At 40.7% G+C, this 21,533-nt stretch overlaps 1 protein-coding gene across 5 annotated transcripts in view; it reads right to left on the bottom strand.

Annotated features, from left to right (window-relative positions):
• The window catches only part of LOC127979212 (cytosolic 5'-nucleotidase 3), a 75,581-nt gene extending 54,682 nt beyond the window's left edge, over positions 1–20,899 (bottom strand). Inside the window, exons 1-3 of one of the 5 annotated variants that reach the window (XM_052584533.1) lie at positions 20,732–20,873; positions 10,111–10,204; positions 8,421–8,507 (exon numbers count right to left, since the gene is read on the bottom strand). In XM_052584533.1, coding sequence (XP_052440493.1) covers positions 8,421–8,450 — 30 coding nt within the window. In that variant the 5' untranslated portion in view covers positions 8,451–8,507; positions 10,111–10,204; positions 20,732–20,873. Of the gene's footprint in view, positions 1–8,420; positions 8,508–10,110; positions 10,205–12,602; positions 12,619–19,777; positions 20,691–20,731 lie in introns of those variants that run through there. The other 4 variants (XM_052584532.1, XM_052584531.1, XM_052584535.1 and 1 more) reach the window with 4 other exon arrangements.
• Positions 20,900–21,533: the final 634 nt, after the last annotated feature.

Below are 21,533 nucleotides of genomic sequence, written 5' to 3'. Positions count from 1 at the left end.
AAGTCATGTCAATAAAGAGTCTACAAATGTTAGTAACACATCAGTTAATGTTGAAATAGTGAACACTTTACAATAAGGTTCATAAATTCCATCAATAAATGCTTTATTAATGGTAAGTCATGTCAATAAAGAGTCTACAAATGTTAGTAACACATCAGTTAATGTTGAAATAGTGAACACTTTACAATAAGGTTCATAAATTCCATCAATAAATGCTTTATTAATGGTAAGTCATGTCAATAAAGAGTCTACAAATGTTAGTAACACATCAGTTAATGTTGAAATAGTGAACACTTTACAATAAGGTTCATAAATTCCATCAATAAATGCTTTATTAATGGTAAGTCATGTCAATAAAGAGTCTACAAATGTTAGTAACACATCAGTTAAGGTTCAAATAGTGAACACTTTTCAATAAGGTTCACTCAAGCCATTAATAAATGCTTATTTGAATGCAAGTAATGATAGTAAAGTGCGTATAAACATGAACAACATTTTTCCGCTGTAGAATTATGTTTACCAACAAATCAATGCCTTATTTATGTGAATTGATGCATTAGTAGGCTACATGTGTGAGTTAACGTTAACAAATATGAATTAATGCGGAACAGAGGTGTCATTCATGGTTAGTTCATGTTAACTAATGCATTAACTAATGTTAACTAACCGTGCTGTTAATGTGAATTGATGCATTAGAACATGTGTGAGTTAACGTTAACAAATATTAACTAATTCTGAACAGAGGTGTCGTTCATGGTTAGTTCATGTTAACTAATGCATTAACTAATGTTAACTAACCGTGCTGTTAATGTGAATTGATGCATTAGTACATGTGTGAGTTAACGTTAACAAATATTAACTAATGCTGAACAGAGGTGTCATTCATGGTTAGTTCATGTTAACTAATGCATTAACTAATGTTAACTAACCGTGCTGTTAATGTGAATTGATGCATTAGTACATGTGTGAGTTAACGTTAACAAATATTAATTAATGCTGAACAGAGGTGTCATTCATGGTTAGTTCATGTTAACTAATGCATTAACTAATGTTAACTAACCGTGCTGTTAATGTGAATTGATGCATTAGTACATGTGTGAGTTAACGTTAACAAATATTAATTAATGCTGAACAGAGGTGTCATTCATGGTTAGTTCATGTTAACTAATGCATTAACTAATGTTAACTAATGGAACCTTATTGTAAAGTGTTACCAATTAACTTTGGTTGAATGTATTTGGAATCAACTGTAGGCAACTCTACTTTGTTCACAATAGTGTGAAACAACTGGCCCATTTAATCAGCCTCTTAGGTCAACATCAGGTCAATGAATGGGCTCTCCATGGGAGAGATCCTTTCAAGTCATCAAAAGATTACACTATTATTGTCTCTCAATAGGGTGTTATTGTATTGTTTGTAGCACATTTGTTAACAGGTATAAAGGTCTGTTCTCACAGACAGTACTTTGGGTTAAGACTGTTTGAAGGATTACATATGGAGCCAAGAGAGTATCAATAAAGATAAATGCACACACTACATTCACATATGCACACATAGGATTCATACATGTACACACATAATTCATAAATGAATCATGTGTGTGCATTTATGAATCCTGTGTGTGCATATGTAAATGTAGTGTCTGCATTTATCTTTATTGAGATTCTTTTGGCTCCATATTACATGCTAACATCACTGCTGAAGAACTGCTACACTGCTACCTTTAATAAATTCTTCTCCCCACAAGAACTTTGGTCAAGCATACTTATTTTATGTATTAGAGAAATCTAGTACATTGGCGAGCCACCCAAACTACTGCTCAGTCAAATACAGCAAAATCTAACAGTTTCAAACCAAGACTCCTGTCCTGAACACATATATCTGGGCATCTTTCTTGTTTTAATATAAAGTTCTTAAACTCTTGTCTGTTTGCAATCAAACTTCTAGCATTCCACTGCAATATTTGTAAGATCATTATGAACCACCACATATTGTCTGGGTGTTTCCTGTCTGTACTTTCAGTTTTTCATTCATCATCTCCACAACGATTCCCTCTATTTCCAAAATACTTTTCTGCTGCTCTCACTATGATTTTAATTCTCTCTGTCTAACTTTCCATTTGTGCTGAGCTATTCAACTATAAATGTTACAAAAGACACCTCATCAATCTCCAGTAAATCCTACTCAGTCTCTTCTAAGCCTTTGTTCATTCTCTGAGGTTCAACTTTCTAATTTTCTTTTGTTTTTGTTTCCAGTACCACTTTCTTCAGGGCCTCAGCATATGTTTAACCCATCTTCCACTCTCATGTTTTGTACTTTCAAGATTTTTTGTCTCGCTTGACAACCTCTGTACCCTGCGCTGTGCTCTCCCCCACAGTTACAACATTTTTCCAAGATGGCGGCGCGTCCACACGCAGCGGCTTCTCTCTGTCCCGACAGAACGGTGTTTTCGTGTTTTTTGTCTTGTGAGTCGCAGTGTTTTTGCACGTTGTCGTCGCGTCTACCTGTCTGTAAGCGCAAATACAGACAGGTTAAACTCCGCGCAAGCGGAACAGCTGCGGGATCTCGATCTGCTACGGAGGCCTTCACCATCATCGACCCCCACTACTGCATCTCGCCCGCAGCGGAGGCACCACAAGCGGCGTGAGAGGAAGCAGAAGAAGGGGAAGCGCGGAGGTATCCGGGCTAGGCTAACGGCTAACCCACACAAGCCATCTGTCCCCACCATCGTACTGGCTAACGTACGCTCGTTGGACAATAAATTGGACTACATTCGTTTACTACGCTCAACTCAGAGGACTGTAAGAGACTGTTGTGTTTTTGTGTTCATGGAAACATGGCTCAGCAAAAGCGTTCCAGATGGCGCTATTCAGCTCGACCAGCTGACATGCTATCGAGCGGACAGAGCTCTCGTCGCGGGAGGAAAAACCGTGGCGGCGGGCTTTGTGTTTACATCAATGACGCGTGGTGCCGCGATACTGTTGTGATCAACAAACACTGCTCAACCCTGGTGGAGTTTATGATTATTAAGTGCCGGCCGTTCTATCTGTCGAGGGAATATACTGCTATACTGCTCATTTCAGTGTACATTCCCCCATTCAACATCACCAGCAACAGGAACGACGCACTTAATGAACTGTACCAACACATCAGTGAGCAGCAGACAGCACACCCGGATGCTTTTCTCATCATAGCTGGGGATTTCAACCATGCTGACCTTAAGAGTGTGTTTCCAAAAATACACCAGCACATCAACTTTCCAACACGAGGTAATAACATTTTGGACTTTGTTTACACCACACAGAGAGGAGCTTACAAAGCCCTCCCCCTCCCCCACCTCGGAGCCTCAGATCACATCACTGTTATGCTAATGCCTGCATACAGACCACTCATTAAAGTCGCCAAACCAGTTTACAAACAGATTAAAGTGTGGCCAGAAGGATCATCAGAGATTCTTCAGGACTGCTTCAACACAACTGACTGGGACATGTTTAAACAGGCTGCCACATGCAATAACACCACTGACCTCCAGGAGTACTCAGAGACTGTTACTGCCTACATCAATAAGTGTATTGATGATGTAACGATCACAAAAACTATCACTGTCCGGGCCAATCAGAAGCCATGGATGACGGGGGAGGTCTACAGACTCCTGAAGACACGGAATGCTGCCTTCAGAGCTGGAGATGAGGTGGGCCTGAGAACAGCTAGGGCCAACCTGTCCTGTGGCATCAGAGAGGCTAAGAGACAGCACTCCAGGAGGATAGCTCACCAATTCAGCAACAGCAGAGACACTTGGCGCCTGTGGCAGGGGATACAGACCATTACGGACTACAAGCCCCCACCACGGACCTGTGACAACAACATCTCTCTGCTGAACGAGCTGAACACCTTCTTCGCTCGCTTTGAGCAACAAAACAGCACCACTGCACAGAAGACTCCACCTCCTCCCGGCGACCAGGTGATGACTCTGACCCCAGACAGTGTGAGGAGATCCTTCAGCAGGATCAATGCCTGCAAAGCTCCGGGTCCTGACAACATCCCTGGGCGTGTACTGAAAGACTGTGCAGCAGAACTCACTGATGTCTTCACAGACATTTTTAACATCTCACTGAGTCAGGCTGTTGTTCCCACATGCTTTAAAACTACCACTATCATCCCAGTCCCGAAGAAGCCATCTCCATCCTGCTTCAATGACTACCGTCCTGTTGCACTTACCCCCATCCTCATGAAGTGCTTTGAACGGCTAGTCATGCACCACATCAAGTCTGCCCTCCCCCCCTCCCTGGACCCCTTCCAGTTTGCATATCGGTCCAACCGGTTGACCGATGATGCCATCTCCACTGCCGTCCACTCAGCACTCACCCATCTGGAAAAAAAGGACTCTTATGTCAGAAAGCTGTTCATAGACTTCAGTTCAGCATTCAACACAATCATCCCTCAACAGCTCATCTACAAGCTGAGTCAGCTGGGGCTCAACACTTCGCTGTGCAACTGGCCTGTTGGACTTTCTGACTGGAAGACCTCAGGCAGTACCGGTCGGCAGTAACACATCCAGCACCATCACGCTGAACACTGGGGCCCCCCAAGGATGTGTGCTGAGCCCCCTCCTCTTCACTCTGCTGACCCATGACTGCACACCGTCACACAGCTCCAACCTCTTCATTAAGTTTGCAGATGACACGACGGTGGTGGGTCTCATTAGCAACAAAGATGAGACAAACTACAGGAGTGAGGTGAGCCGCCTGGCTGGGTGGTGCAGTGACAACAATCTCTCTCTGAATGTGGAGAAGACGAAGGAGATTGTTGTAGACTTCAGAAGAGCACACACTCAGCACGTTCCTCTGACCATCAACGGTGCGACTGTGGAGAGAGTGAGCAGCACCAAGTTCCTGGGTGTGCACATCACAGAGGACCTCTCCTGGACTGAAAACACCGCAGCACTGGCCAAGAAATTACAACAGCGTCTCTACTTCCTCCGCAAACTGAGGAGAGCCAGAGCCCCACCCCCCATCATGTACACATTCTACAGAGGCACCATCGAGAGCATCCTGACGAGCTGCATCACTGTGTGGTACGGCGCCTGCAACGCGTCCTGCCGAAAGACTCTACAACGCATAGTGAGAGCAGCTGAGAAGATCATTGGTGTCTCTCTACCCTCCCTCCAGGACATTTATGGAACACGTCTCACCCGCAAAGCCCTCTGCATCACAGGTGATCCCACCCACCCATCACAGCTTCTTCAGTCTGCTGCCATCAGGGAGGAGACTGCGGAGTCTCCAGGCCAGGACCAGCAGACTGAAGGACAGCTTCATCCACCAGGCTGTCAGGAAGCTGAACTCCCTCCCGAACCTGCCCCCCTCCCCTCTTCTTCCCCAGGCACCACTGAACTATGAACCCCCCCCCCCACTAATTATATGATGACATGCACGAATCACTTGTGCAGCATTGGTCTGCTCACTCACCGCTCACTACGTCATTCGGCATGGAACTACCTCATCAGTCAGTTAAATAACTGCTCTTGGTCACTTGTCACTTGTCAGTTTAATCAGACTTAAGATATTTTTAATAAGTGATTTTTTTGCACTAAAAAATCTTTTAACTGCACTGTTGTTCACTTCATTGATTTGCACTATATCTGTCATTTACCTTGCACTGCTTTATTTAACTTTATTTTTAACTTTTATTTTTATTATATGTCTTTTTTTATAATTCCCTTATTGTATAATTGTATCTACATTTTATATTTGATCTAGTTATTGTTTTAGGCTTTAATGTTAATGTTATCTGTATGCACCGGGGTCTGAGAGTAACGCAATTTCGATTCTCTGTATGTATGTACTGTACATGTGGAAATTGACAATAAAGCAGACTTGAACTTGAAAAAAATTTGGGATTTACTCCTTGTTCACATTTACTGTAATCATGCTCTCCTCCACATCTGGCACATCTTTGCTTCCCTCTATATACTGCCGCAACATGACCAAATCTTTGACACTTAAAACATCTTAACGGGTGAGGTACCCCTTGAGGAACCATATGGGTCATGTATCCTAAATATACCCTTTCAGGTAATTTATCATCATCAAAATGCAGCATCACAGATAAACTATCCTTCCTTTTTTTGTCTTTGTCATACTGAAGTCTTCTTACTTCCTTCACTTCTGCTCCAGAGATATTCTTTTTGATTCTTTAAGTTGTCATGTTAATCGGGATTCCTGTTATTTCCCAGTAACATCTTCATTCCTAATGCCTTTTTTAAGGGGTTCGAACACGCAGTGCTAAAACCTTCTTGTAATTGTTAAGATTATTATTATTATTATTATTATTATTATTCTGCCGTAGAACTGAACGTGCAGCCCAAACCATAAGACCTAGAGAGCTGAAATTTGGCCAGATCATAGAGCTTCATTTGGGGAGAATGTATCAAAGTCTCAGCCCAATAGGCTCAACTCGTAAACCGTTTGTCATAGACTCAAAAACGTTACATCGTAGGCAATTTACAACCCACGAGACAAAGAGACGGTATGACTAATTCACACACACAATCACTCATATTATACTGTGCTAATTTATCTTTATATGATCTTTATTTATCTCTTACACCTAGCAATAATCTGTAAGAAATGTTACGAACATACTGTAGATAAAATAACTGCTGATAGTGAGCTATGATGTCAGATCGCTCTTTCCATAGGAAAAAATATCCCACCTTTAATAGTCAATCATATTTTCAGTACAAACCTTGTCAGTGAGCTATGAGCAGTGGCGAAGCCAGAGGGGTGTTCAGGGTGGAACTGGACACCCCTGAAATCTGATAGGCCATCCCTATAATTACTATGCTACCATTTCATTTTCTTTGTTTAATCAAGATTTTTTATTTGTTTATAAAAGTTACGAAATCAAGGGTGTGATGCGTCTGGTCTAGTGTTCCGCATTGCACTTCATCGCGTCTATTTCCAGCCTCTCGTGTATGGGTTCACAGGCGACACAGGTTCATTTTCACAAAAACATCGCAGAGCTGCGAGGACAAAGACAATGAGCTGACAGACACGAAACAGCAAGAAATGAAGTCTCAGCATTCAAAATCTTAATTCAGATTTTATTAAGAATTTCAAACGATATATAGTTTTGGAGCTTTTTAGCAGCGTAACCAGAATCATGCGTGCTCCTGCTTTGCCCCAAGTTCAAGCAAAGCAGGAGTGCATTTTTATTAGCATGAAATAAACACTGAAGGAACATCTGATCCATGCTGAAAGATATACTACAACTTACTGAATGTATAGTGTATCATGTAATCACTCAACGAGTGTTTCAACGGCGCAAAGACAGCAGCTAGAAGATATTAACAGCAGTAAATCCACTCACTAGTGTCCATAAACTAGTTAGAAAAATGGTGATGTCATCCACTGGTTGTGCTAGGTAAAAGCAAAATGGGAAGGGAGCCAGAACAGCAAGAAGTCTGTAGGAGGACACCAAGCACAATGGGATACATCTCCTGATGATTACATATCTGACTATGTGAGACTTTTAGTTTAAAGGGGTCATGAACTGAGAAACTAAAAATGTCATTGATCTTTTGACATATAAGGGGTTACTGTGCTCTTTAACAGAGCAATCCAATTGTAGGGCCGAAACAACTAGTCAACATTATCAACAAGATCAACAATAAAGAATTTCAACTATTGTTTTTTATACTTTAACTGAGATACTGTTTGCCTGTAAGCAATATAGTGTTCATAGTTTTTCCTTCAAGTACACTTTTATTCAACAAAGCATGGAAATGAATGTAGAAAGATTATATAAAAGAGTAAAGCCTTCCTGGCTTGCCTTCAAATTATATACTCATGTGTGATCACTGTTGTGTAAACTGTGTTTATGTATGCTTTTACATATTTTTGCAAAAGGAAGGAAAATGAAAATGAAACTTCCTTTAAATTAAAAGAACAGCTATGACTTAATATATTTATTGGAGAACCATTTCCAAAGTTATCTTTGCAGAGAAACACATTAAGACAACAGTCATTAATTTACTCCAATTTAAGGCTATAGTCTTCTACTAAAAATGATGCAATCTAATCCTGTTTACATGAAACTAGCAGCTCCAGAGCAGGTTTAAGCTTACGAACAGGAACTCCAGGAGGAGCCTCGAAGAATTAACCAATCTAAGGTCATGCTAAATCACCAACAATCAAATCCAGAGAGACAGAGAACGGGTCCCAGCCGTGATACTCACAGTTTGATATACACCACTGTATAATGAGTGTTGTAGGTCTGTGTTTTGCTGGTTGTTGTCTTCCCACTCTTTAACTCTCCCAATTTACTGCTACTTTACAAACTCATTTCTTGAGGATTTATTCAGATCTGAGGTGAAAGACAAGTGCTAAAACAGACTTGACATATTTAGGAGAAATAATTACCTGAAGTGTGTTAGGTCCAGCATTTCTCATGGATGTTAATATCTGCTCCACCCTCTCGCGGTCCCTCAAGTTTGATAACTCAGGAATCTGAGAGAAAATAAATAAATAAATAAATAAAAACAAAAATCACAGCCATCTATGAATGTTTTGCTCCAAGTAAGTTTTTTTGGAAGTACACAGTACAGAGTCAAGCCATTTTAATGAAAAGACATTTGCAGGTTTCGTTTTCTAAAATGGATTTTAGGTAAATATAATTTTGTTATCAGTGTTATATAATATCCTGTTGCTATTGCAGTATGAGAAGTTTTCCAAGAGGGTCTGGCTGCAGACTTGCACTTGCATTCTCAGACTTGCACTTCCGCTAGTGACATCACTTGCAGTCTTTATTTTTTTATTTTATTGAATAATTGTTTTACTTTTTGTTTGAATTTCCCAACATTTTATAACAGTAGCCAGGTGGCGAAGACGAGAAAAAATAAACTAAATTACAATGTCACTTGCACTCTCTGCTACCTGTGACACTTGCAATCAACACAAATCGAGCTTGTTGCCAATGGAGACAAGAAGCTGTGGTGGTGAATAAACGCAAGGCGCAAAGTTTCGCGTTAAGCATTTTTCCACATAGAATACATCTTCTACAACTCGTTTATATCACTGTCTTTGTCCATTAAGCAACATCATGTGTTTTATTTATAATGATTTTCTATAGGAGGAAAATATTTAATGTACAATTTAACGCACTGCGTTCTGAACTCATCTGCTTGCCTGTACAGAGCTGATCCTTTTAAATTCACTTAAGTTAATGCATTTCATAATGCACGTTCATATTTGCTGGTCTGTATTTACGTTGAGTCAACAAGACATATAGGCTAGGCCTACTGAATTGTCTTTATCATCTTAGTCTGTTATTAGGCCACATTAAGCGTTTGCATTGTGTTCATACCCATCTGCTTGCCTTGTAGTACATTAAATAACTATATATCGAATTTGTTCTTTTAATTGAACTTAACGTATCCTAATACATTATGCCATATTAAGTGTTTGTTTTTTTCTACAGGAAAACGCTTAGAAAGACTTTGTGCATTGCGTTCATATTCCGCTGTTCTGTGGCCACGGATTTGCCGGTCTTGTCTTTTTCTTGCAGGACCCTGTACGTTATAGTACTAATTTAGTTTTAATCATTTAATCACCACCACAGCGTCTTGTCTCCATTGGCAACATCCCCGATTTGTGTTGATTGCAAGTGACGTCACAGGTAGCGGAGAGTGCAAGCAGCGATTGCAAGTGACATTGTAATTTAGTTTCTTTTTTCTTGTCTCCACATCTTGGCTACTGTTTTAAAATGTTGAGAGATTCAAACAAAAAGTTCGGATCGGATGTGTATTATTATATCGAGCTACCATGTTCGCGCAGCTGAATTGTGGCACGAACATTCATATAAACAGTAGCTGTGAAGATCACACGCACAAAGGAATGCAGTATGTAATTCACACACGCAATCACTCGTATTATACTGTGCTAATTTATCTTTATCTGATCTTTATTTATCTCTTACACCAAGCAATAATCTGTAAGAAATGTTACGAACATACTGTAAAACAACTGCTGATAGTGAGCTATGATTTTTATTAACATTAAGTAAACACTTAAGGAACATCTTATCCATGCTGAAAGATACACTACAACTTACTGAATGTATAGTGTATCAGGTAATCACTCAACCGCGGAAAGACAGCAGCTAGAAGATATTAACAGCAGAAAATCCACTCGCTAGTGTCCATAAACTAGTGAGAAAAATGTAATGCAAAAATTACATTTATATATTTACTCATAATTGCTTTATTATAATTAATAAAAATGTATAGATATAACGTTATTACAAAAGTTGTCTAAAATAATCTACATAATCTATACAAAAAAATTGTTAGGGTTCCCTGTAAAGTCTAGTATGGAACAATTTAGAAAAACTAGTGTACGTTACCAGTCAAAAATTCTATTACACACACACACACACACACACACACACACACACACATATATATATATATATATAAAATAACTGCTTTCTATTTGAATATATTTTAAAATGTAATTTATTCCTGCGATTTCAAAACTGAATTTATAGCATCATTACTCCAATCACATGATCCTCCAGTAAACATGCTAATATTCAGATGTACTGCTCAAAGTAATTCTTATTATCATGTTGAAACAGCTGAGTATAATTTTTTTCAGGTTCCTTTGATGAATATTAAGTTCAGAAGAGCAGCATTTATCTGAAATAGAAATCTTTTGTAACATTATAAATGTCTTTATCATCAATTTTGATCAATTTAAAACATCTTTGTTAGATAAAATTATTAATTTATATAATCCCCATTGTTTATATCAGGTTGGAGTTATACACTGATTTTCTGTCATGGACCTCCTGAATTAGCCTTGAATGTATAAACACCCAATGTTTAAAATGTAGCTCCGCCACTGACTAGGAGGGAAAAAAAGAAAAAAAAAGAAAGAAAAATGGGAACAAAATAATCGTTCATTAATCATAATCGAGGTAAAATGTTCAATTAATCTAGGTATTGATTTTAGGCCATAATTGTCCAGCCCTAACCAAAAGCCTATAAAACCTAAACAAAAACTCAAAACTGTATGAAACTTTGTGAGAACATTTGTCAGATGACCCTTAAAAGATGTCTATCAGATGTCTATAAGATTTTTATGATTCGGAATGTATGCTAAAGTGGCATCTGAAAAAATGTGTGTAGACAGCAGATGTTTTCCAGATCAAGAGATCTTTAACAGACATCTTGCAGACGTAACTTACGTGACTTATCTACTTAAAAAGAGAAGACTGTCTGTGTGTGTGTGCGCGCGTTGAGCATGCTTGTTGATTATTAATATCAGTTTAACCATTTAATTTCTGTGTGTGTGACCACAGTGTGTTTTTTTTCAATCTTTTCTATCTCCTTTTCTTTACTAAAATAGATAGTATAGTTTAGTGTTAAAGGGGGGTGAAATGCTCGTTTTCACTCAATATCCTGTTAATCTTGAGTACCTATAGAGTAGTACTGCATAACTCCAAAAAATCTTTAGTTTTATTATATTCATAAGAGAAAGATAGTCTGTACCGATTTCTCCCGGAAAAACACGACCGGCTGGAGGCGTGACGTGTGGGCGGAGCTAAGGAATCACGAGCGCTAGTAGGCTTTTGCGTTGAGAGCATGTGGAAGCTGTGACATTACCGTGAGGGAAAAACCATCATCCAAAACAAACCATGGCTTACAGTCAGATTCAGCCGTTTATTTATGATCCAGAATCAGATCCCGAGGCTGAAACTGAACGAGAGCAGCAGCAGCAACGACTCGCTCCAAGCGGGGCTCGAACCCGAGTCTCCGGCATGGGAGGGGACGCACTAACAAGGAGGCAGAGATATTTTAAGCAGTTTTACTCACCGCCTGCGGTTCCAACACACGATCGTGACCCTTTTTCGTTGGGATTGCATAATCCTTAAGAAATAAACGATAGGCAAATCCGTCGTCAAACTGGGCCTTGTTTGTAAAACAAGCATCTTCGAAATGCAGGGAACAAACAAAAACACTTGCACAACTCCGTTGATGCTCTGTAAAAATAAACTCCATCCACTGGTCCCTTAATGCTGTTTCTCTTTTGGTAATCTGTGCAGGGTTGTTTTGCCCTGGCAACCAAAAACACACTCCTTTTGGTGACATTTCGCGACGCTCTCGCTCTGATCAGTGAAGTCTGTTATGCTCTCAGTGCTCTGCTATACGGGAGCGCGCGCTCTTCCGGCAGACGTGCCCTTAGGACCCATATAAGGAAATTCCGCTCCATCTAACGTCACACAGAGCCATACTCGAAAAAAACTTTCCGAAACTTGTGACAAACCAGAAGGAGTATTTTGGGAACAAAAAAACTCCTTCAAACGTACAACTTAATTTTTGAAACTTTGTCCATGTTTAACATGGGAATCCAACTCTTTAACAGTGTAAAAAACTCAATATGCATGAAATAGCATTTCACCCCCCCTTTAACAACACAGAGATATTTGAAGCAGTTTTACTCGTGCAGTTTGATGACAACATTGCATGTTGTTTACTTGATGTGCTTACGTGCCGATAGCTAAGTTAACAACACAGAGATATTTGAAGCAGTTTTACTCACCGCATGCGGTTCCAACACACGTCGCCCGGCATGGCGCAGCCAGGGCCCCACCCTGGAGCCAGGCCCGGGGTTGGGGCTCGTATGAGAGCGCCTGGTGGCCGGGCCTTCCCCCATGGGGTCCGGCCGGGCTCAGCCCGAAGGAGTGACGTGGGGCCGCCCTCCTGTGGGCTCACCAACTGCAGGAGGGAGCGTAAGGGGCCGGTGCATAGTGGATCGGGTGACAGTCGTAGGCGAGACCCTCGACGACCCGATCTCTGGACACGGAATCTGGCTTTAGGGATGTGGAATGTCACCTCGTTGGCAGGGAAGGAGCCTGAGCTTGTGCGGGAGGTCAAGAGGTACCGACTAGAGATAGTCGGGCTCACCTCAACGCACAGCTTGGGCTCTCGAACCACACTTCTTGAGAGAGGCTGGACTCTCTACCACTCTGGAGTTGCCCATGGTTGCCAACGGCAGTGCGGACTACCCGGCTCTCTTGGAGTCTCTGGGAGGGGTACTGGAAAGTGCTCCGACTGGAGACTCCGTTGTTCTACTGGGGGACTTCAACGCTCACGTGGGCAGTGACAGTGATACCTGGAGGGGCGTGATTGGGAGGAACAGCCCCCCTGACCTGAACCCGAATGGTGTTTTGTTATTGGATTTCTCTGCTAACTAGGTTTGTCCATAACGAACACCATGTTCAAGCATAAGGGTGTCCATCAGTGCACGTGGCACCAGGACACCCTAGGCCGTAGGTCGATGATCGACTTTGTGGTCGTGTCATCAGACCTTCGGCCATATGTCTTGGACACTCGGGTGAAGAGAGGGGCGGAGCTGTCAACTGATCACCACCTGGTGGTGAGTTGGATCCGATGGCGGGGGAGGAAGCTGGACAGACTCGGCAGACCCAAACGTACTGTGAGGGTCTGTTGGGAACGTTTGACCGAGCCCCCTGTCAGAGAGATCTTCAACTCCCACCTCCGGCAGAGCTTCAACCGGATCCCGAGGGAGTCTGGAGATATTGAGTCCGAGTGGACCATGTTCTCCACCTCCATTGTCGCTGCGGCTGCTCGGAGCTGTGGCCGTAAGGTCTCCGGTGCCTGTCGAGGCGGCAATCCCCGAACCCGGTGGTGGACACCGGAAGTAAGGGATGCTGTCAAGCTGAAGAAGGAGTCCTATCGGCCTGGATGGCTTGTGGGACTCCGGAGGCAGCTGACAGGTACCGGCAGGCCAAGTGGACTGCAGCCCGGGTAGTCGTTGAGGCAAAAAAAATCAGGCCTGGGAGGAGTTCGGTGAGGCCATGGAGAAAGACTATTGGTTGGCCTCGAAGAGATTCTGCCGAACTGTTCGACGCCTCAGGAAGGGGAAGCAGTGCCCTACCAACACTGTCAACACTGCACTTGTTAACCTCAACTGGGGATATCGTCGGGTGGTGGAAGGAATACTTCGAGGATCTCCTCAATCCCACCGACTTGTGTTCCGTTGGCTGGGGACTCGGAGGAGCACTCATCCATCACCCGGGCTGAAGTCATTGAGGTAGTTAAAAAGCTCCTCGGTGGCAAGGCACCGGGGATGGATGAGATCCGGCCCGAGTACCTCAAGTCTCTGGATGTTGTGGGGCTGTCTTGGCTGACACGCCTCTACAACATCGCATGGCGGTTGGGGACAGTACCTCTGGACTGGCAGACCGGGGTGGTGGTCCCTCTTTTCAAGAAGGGGGACCGGAGAGTGTGTTCCAACTATAGGGGGGATCACACTTTTCAGCCTCCCTGGGAAAGTCTATGCCAGGGTACTGGAGAGGAGAATTCAGCCGATAGTGGAACCTCGGATTCAGGAGGAACAGTGTGGTTTTCGTCCCGGTCGTGGAACACTGGACCAGCTCCATACCCTTTCAAGGGTGCTGGAGGGTTCATGGGAGTTTGCCCAACCAGTCCACATGTGTTTTGTGGATTTGGAGAAGGCATTCGACCGTGTTCCTCGCTACATCCTGTGGAGGGTGCTCCGGGAGTATGGGGTCGGCAGCTCCCTACTTAGGGCTGTTCGGTCCCTGTACGACCGGAGCAAGAGCTTGGTTCGCATTGCCGGCAGTAAGTCAGACCTGTTCCCGGTGCATGTTGGACTCCGGGTGTTCCAGGCACGTCTCACCGGGAGGAGGCCCCAGGGAAGACCTAGGACACGCTGGAGGGACTATGTCTCCCGGCTGGCCTGGGAACGCCTCGGGGTCCCCCCGGAAGAGCTGGAAGAAGTGGCTAGGGAGAGGGAAGTCTGGGCGTCTCTGCTTAGACTGTTGCCCCCGTGACCCGGCCCCGGATAAGCGGAAGATGATGGATGGATGGATGCCCAGATAGGCGTGAGAAAGATGAGGTTAGACCACAGACATCTGTAGTAGCATTGGTGGAAAACGAGGGGTCCAGGGCCAATGTGAATGTTCCAGAGGGTGCTGAAAAAGAGCCAGATGTGGCTGTTGATAAGAGGGTGGCTGAGACTAGCCTTTCTGGGGCTGAAGAACCAATGGAAGAAATAGCTATACTGTTGGAGGGTGAAATGTAGAATAGTAGTAGGCCTACTGAATGTGATATAAAATCATCTGAAGTGGTTTCTGATGTATCTCTCACAGAAACAGTGGATTCACATCTTTTAAGGTGCCGATAAAAAGAAAGATGAAAGGTGATGGTAACTTAAAGATGGTGAAAAATGCAGATACAAATGAGTTGTTAAATGGAGAGGAAGATGAAAGTGAGGAGGATTCATCCGATTCTAGTAGAGTTTATTCTCAGTCGGATTATCATATTTGGGGTTATGATGTTCAAAACATTGAACATTTTCTGAGAATTACAAAAAATAAACGGAATGTAAATGTTGAAGATCATTTCCCGAATGCTCAGTTATTTGTGGAAAGATCGCGGAGTTTAATGAGTGAAGGTGGTTTTACTGATAGAGAGGTGTACCGACTGAAGAAATTTGTGAGGAAAACTAGCATGGAAATAGGAAGCAATGATGGGGTTTAAAATGTTGAATTCCATGGTCCCTGCTGTAATGCTTGTATGGGGCTTTTTGTTGTTGTCTATATTATCAAACATGAGTAACATCAATATAGCATCCCTGAATGTGAATGGTGCAAGGGATAGCAAAAAAAGGGCAAAGATTTATGAGTTTGTTAAGCAAAAACATTTTGATGTTGTGTTACTTCAAGAGACCCATAGCGATGTACAAAATGAAGTAAATTGGGCCATGGAATGGAATGGGCTTTCTGTTTTGAGCCATAATAATTCACTTATGGCTGGAGTTGATATTCTTTTCTCCAAAAATGTTACCCCTTTTTCCTATGAAGTAGATGAGATTATAAAGGGAAGAATTTTAAAAATTAGAGCTGTTGTAGAGAACCAAGTTTTTGTTTTTATGTGTGTATATGCTCCAACTGCAACTACAGACAGAATATTTTTTTAGACTCTCTATGCTTAGCTTTACAAAAGTGTACTAATGATGATATTTTAATTATTGGTGGTGATTTTCATTGTACGAAAATAAACATTGATAGGATTCACTTTGAACCACACATGTTGTCACACATAAGGCTTATAAAACTTATTAACACACATGAACTTAATGATATATGGAGGGCTTTTCATAGGGATTGTGGACAATATACATGGTAACATGTTCGAGATAAGATTGTGTCTTCAGCAAGGTTAGACAGATTATATTGTTATAGTCATCAGAGTAATGTTTTTAGAAGTTGCTGTATGTTGCCAGTTTCTTTCTCTGCCCACTGTATAGTTCAATGTTCTGTTTTTTTTTTTTAGTTTTTGAGTTGAGTTTAAGTGTTTAAGGATATTTTAAAAAATTTTGGAAGGATTTTAGAGGCTCAAAATCAGCTTTTAGCTCATTACAGCAGTGGTGGGACTATGGAAAAGCCCAAATGAAACAGTTAAGTCAGCAGTACACAAAACATGTTACAGCAAATATAGACAGGTTCATGAAAGTATTAGAGATGGAAATTGTACAATTGCAAGAGCAGTTACAATCTATTGGACCATTATCAGGGGTATTTCAGAGAAAAAAAAATCAAAGTTAGATGATTTATTGGAGATGAAAGCAAAAGGGGCTTTGATTAGGTCACGTTTTCAAAACGTGGACCAAATGGATTTACCAAAGGTTTTTTTTTGTCCTGGGATAATGTTGAATGAGGTTAATGAAATTCGAAAAATAATTTCTAGTTTTTATAAAGACTTATATAAAAGTGAGCTAAAAGAAGAACAAAACAGAAGTAATTTTTTTTAAAGCTACTGCAAGTTTCTATAGAGTCTACTGGGGATCTTAGTGGTGAGCTACGTCAGGAAGAGCTGGAAAAAGAACTTCAGAGTATGGCACTTGGGAAGACCCCAGGTATAGATGGTCTGCCGGTTGAGTTTTTTAAAGCCTTCTGGTCTGTGGTGGGAGATGACTTGCTTGAGGTTTTTAATGACAGTTTTAAAAATCGCCATTTGCCTCTTAGCTGTCCTAACCCTTCTACAAAGGTTAATATTTATGGTTAATATTTTAAATGATTTAAAAATATATATCTTCAGCTAAGGTAAATTGGGCCAAAAGTGAAGCAATTTTGGTCGGCCATTGGTTACAGAGTGCACCAAAGCTCCAAAATGACTTAAAGTGGTCCACAGGAGGTTTTAAATATCTGGGTGTATTTCTGGGAGATGATTCTATGGTAAAAAAAAAAAAAAAAAAAAACTGGGATGATGCCTTTGAAAAAATAAAAGGAAGATTGAGTAAATGGAAGTGGTTGATTCCAAAGATGTCGTATAGGGGATGCAGTGCACTTTAATTATTAACAACCTTGTATCTTCTACTTTGTGGCATCGTTTAGCATGTGTGGACCCTTTTCTGTGTTTACTCTCTGATATTCAGAAAGTTTTGATAGATTTTTTTGGGGAAAAGTTACACTGGGTATCTTAAAGTGTAATTTTTTAACTAAGGATGAAGGAGGGCAGGGTCTTATAAATGTGCAAAGTAGAGTTGCAGCTTTTCAAATGCGTTTTGTACACAGAGTTTTGTATGGAGCATTCAATTCAAATTGGAAGGTTGTGGCTTGTGAGATTTTGAAGAACCTGGGAGGACTAGGTCTTGATAAGTCTCCGTTTTTGATAGAACTCCCAAATATTATATATATACACACTGAAGGCACCAATTTTTTATCAGAACATTTTTAAAGTTTGGAATTTGTTTGATGTTAATATCGGACCAAATTCAAGTTTGTTTTGGTTACTTCAAGAACCACTGATTTATGGAACTCGTTTTGAAAATGTAGTAAACAGTTCTTATTCAACTGCAAATACTGGACTATTAACCCTCTGGAGTGTAAGGGTATTTTAGGGGCCTGGAGAAGTTCTGTCATGCCCTGATATTTTTTTTCAGTTTCTTATAAATATCTAAATGGGTAAAGTCTAATCTCACTGTAATCAGCACAAACTGGGCTATAATAATATGTGTAATGCATGCATGTACATGATTGTATTTTTAAAGCAGGTTTTACGACAGTGGGACATTTAGTAAATAATGCAAGACCGGACTTGGACAACATTGAGAAGACAGAGGCAAAGTTGGGAATTAAATCTTTTAGGCTGGTTCATCAACTTTTAATGAAGTGGAGGTCAGTTCTTGTGGAAGAGTAGTTGAAAACCATCAAAGATTTTTGTAGAGGGGTCATAACACCAAACGAGGATGACCCTTTCTTTACTTTAATTCTGTCACCTAAAATGGATGAGTGTGAAGGTCCTTTTTTGGAAAAGAAAGATGTATTTTTCAATGCTGATTCATTTAATGTGAAAGATGTGTATTCAAATTGTGTTAAAGTTTTTAACAGAAATGATTTACATAACAGAAGTGATACACCATGGTGTAATGTTATTGGGCTTAGTAGAGTTTTTAGACCACAATGGAGAGCACTATATAAGCCACCGTTACCTAAGAGAGCGGGTGATATGCAATGGAGAATCTTACATGGGGTTGTAGCTATGAATGCTTTTATTTCTGTAATAAATCCAGAGATAAGTGCTGATTGTCCATTTTTCTCTCAGAGAGAGACTGTTTTTCATGCTTTTATGTTTTTTTTTTTTTTGAAAGATTGAGACCTTTATTTTCTGTTGTAGAGTCTTTTTTTAAGGAATTTAATGAAAATTTCTCTATGCAAATGTTTATTTGTGGGTTTTAAATATGTTAAAAGAAAAGCTTCGGTGTGTCAGTTGTTGAATTTTGTTTTGGGCCAATCAAAGATGGCTATTTATGCGAGTACGAAGATAAGATCGAAAACATTTCTGGGCAAGATGTACTGAGGGTTTTTTTCCAATGTAATCAAGTCAAGGATAATTACAGATTTCAATTTTTTCAAGTCTATAAATGATTTGCCATGGTGTAGTGGAGATGTTTTATGTTCTGTGCATGAAGGGACATTAATTTTTGCTATTTTCTTGCAGTAAAGGAGTATTTTATAGTGATATTCATTAATAGAAGAGTGGTTTTATTATGTATATGTTTTGTTTTCTAAATGTAGAATGATGTTATAAAATAATGTTTTATTCTTGATTGTAATAAATAATTCAATTCTCTCTGTGTGTGTGTGTGTGTGTGTGTGAGAGAGAGAGAGCATGCTTGATGATTGATTATCAATAGAGCTCGGGCGTAGACGTCATGGAATGGTGCATTGTGGGTAACGGCGGCCATTTTAGAGGCATCGCAAAGCAGGTTTGTAATAAGATAATAGCCAGTCTCCAGAAAAAGTTATAGAACGTGACAAAAAAAGTTGCCTATACCTATACGGACAAACTTAATAATGAAGCCAAACAACGCTACTTAAAAAAAAAAGAGGTTGTAGGCGGAATCGATCCCTATGAACACATGAAAGTTTACCAAGCCTCCGTTTCCCTGATAATTTCTCCTACCGGGTCTGTGGAGTGAGCGCTTACACCTCCGATCAATTTAAAAATGTCACTTTCACTTTTTAAAAAGTCACTGGAGGCTCACCTGCAGATCATAAATGGATCTGCAAATTAAACGTGGAGAAAACAATCTTTTTCACTAAGGAAATGTTAACATTAACCAAGCATCAGTGGTGACACACACACACACACACACTTATCAGATTCTGCGAGCTATGAAGCTTGTCTATGCGGGTTTGTTACACTTCAGGAGTAATTACTCACCTATCATACTTGCAAAAATCCACTGTTTTCCTCCGGTAGTTCTGTAATCCGGTATAATATTGACGAACATTCACCTCAGACACAACCCACCATTCACCAAAACAAGACGCTTAACTTCCTATTTTGAAGTTCGTTCCAGTTTTTTTTTTTTTTTTAAACAAGTTGTTCAAATTTGTTAAATACAGTCAGCACAAAAATATCAAAAAGCAAATTAAGTTCAGGATTGGGTCAAAAGAAAATGTTTAAACAAAAAATACAGACACTAAACTGACTCCCTTACTGGCCAAAAACTAGAGAAAACGTAATGTGTTTGTGTCTGAGTTTGTGTGTGTGTATGTGTGAGAGAGAGAGAGACCATACACAACATGTCTCACCATAACTATGTATTATAATATTATCGAAGGTGATGGTTTCCCTCCGTACAGTGGCGACCCAAGCCATCTGACGCCTCTTGGTGATTTCAGACACCTTGTGTTTTTTTTCCAAGTAGGAAAATGTTGAAAACTAATATGATTCACGAGGCGTTTGCCCTGTCGATCATGAAACCGATTACAGCAGTTCACAATACAGCAATACTGAACCATTTTCCAAAAAATAATCAAAATTAATGACCAAATGACCAACGTTACCTAATGCCTACTATACAGTACATCTACTTCTGTACCGCGATTCCCACAATGCATTGCGACGTGACGCAACGATCCCGACCTCTATAACAGTTTAACCATTTCATGTATCTCTCTGTGTGTGCGCATTTTAGACGTGTTCCACTGTCAGCCATACATCCAGTTTGAACCCCCGTAATCGCTGCTTGCAGTTATAATTGTTGCTTGTTACCTTTACAAAATAATAACAATTTACCACACCTTAACATTTTTGCATTATCTCCTCATTAATCGCTTTATCTTATTTCAGCGGATTTATTGCAGATTCAGATTCACATTGTATCATTACCTCGCATTTCTTTCTTCTCTTTAATTGATGTCTTCCCTTTTCACTATCAGAATCCGAATTCTGACCCCGGTTTGACTTTCTTTTTCGATTTTTAACGACCTTCCGTTCATTACCTCCCTTCTCTGCGCCTGACACTTCTCCCTCCTCCATTTCTGTTCTTCTTCTTCTTCTTGTAGAATTCCGGCAGTGTAGACGCTGCTCAGCGTATTACTGCCCTCCACAGGTCAAAGTTTTACCTATACTCTTACATACAGTCATGTATCATTTTAGAACTGAAGAACTGCCTTGGAGATCAATTTATGCTCATTGCTGTGACCAGACAAAGATAAAAGAGAAAAAGCCTCAACTCCAAGTCATGCTTGTTTAAAGAATACTATATTTATTTTTGCATTCTAGGAAAACATGCCCGTACCATCTCAAGACTCCCACATTCACACAATCCAGAAACATGCTTTCCTACAATCCACAAAGAATAATTTAATGCACAATGCCCCAACCTCAATCTACAAATTTTAACTGAATCCCTGTGGAGCAAAATTATACATGAACATCTTTTCTTTGCTATAGGTTGGAAAAGTAGTGTCTACCCCTAATTTCATTTTCCCACCCTCTCTGCCATTCATTTATTAAGCCCTCTTTAATTTGTTCCCTCAGTCCCACTCTTCCTAATAATACATGAATATCTACTTCTCTTTCTAAGCTCTCCTTTGCAATTTTATCTACTCGCTCATTCCCCCTCACCCCAGCTTGTCCGGGAACCCAGCAAAACCTGATGTTGCAGACAAATCTAATTCTAAATAAC

The sequence above is a fragment of the Carassius gibelio genome, chromosome B19 (genome assembly GCF_023724105.1).
Source record: "Carassius gibelio isolate Cgi1373 ecotype wild population from Czech Republic chromosome B19, carGib1.2-hapl.c, whole genome shotgun sequence".
In the NCBI taxonomy this organism is placed as follows: Eukaryota; Metazoa; Chordata; class Actinopteri; order Cypriniformes; family Cyprinidae; genus Carassius; species Carassius gibelio.
This window is presented reverse-complemented; position numbering and strand designations above follow the sequence as displayed.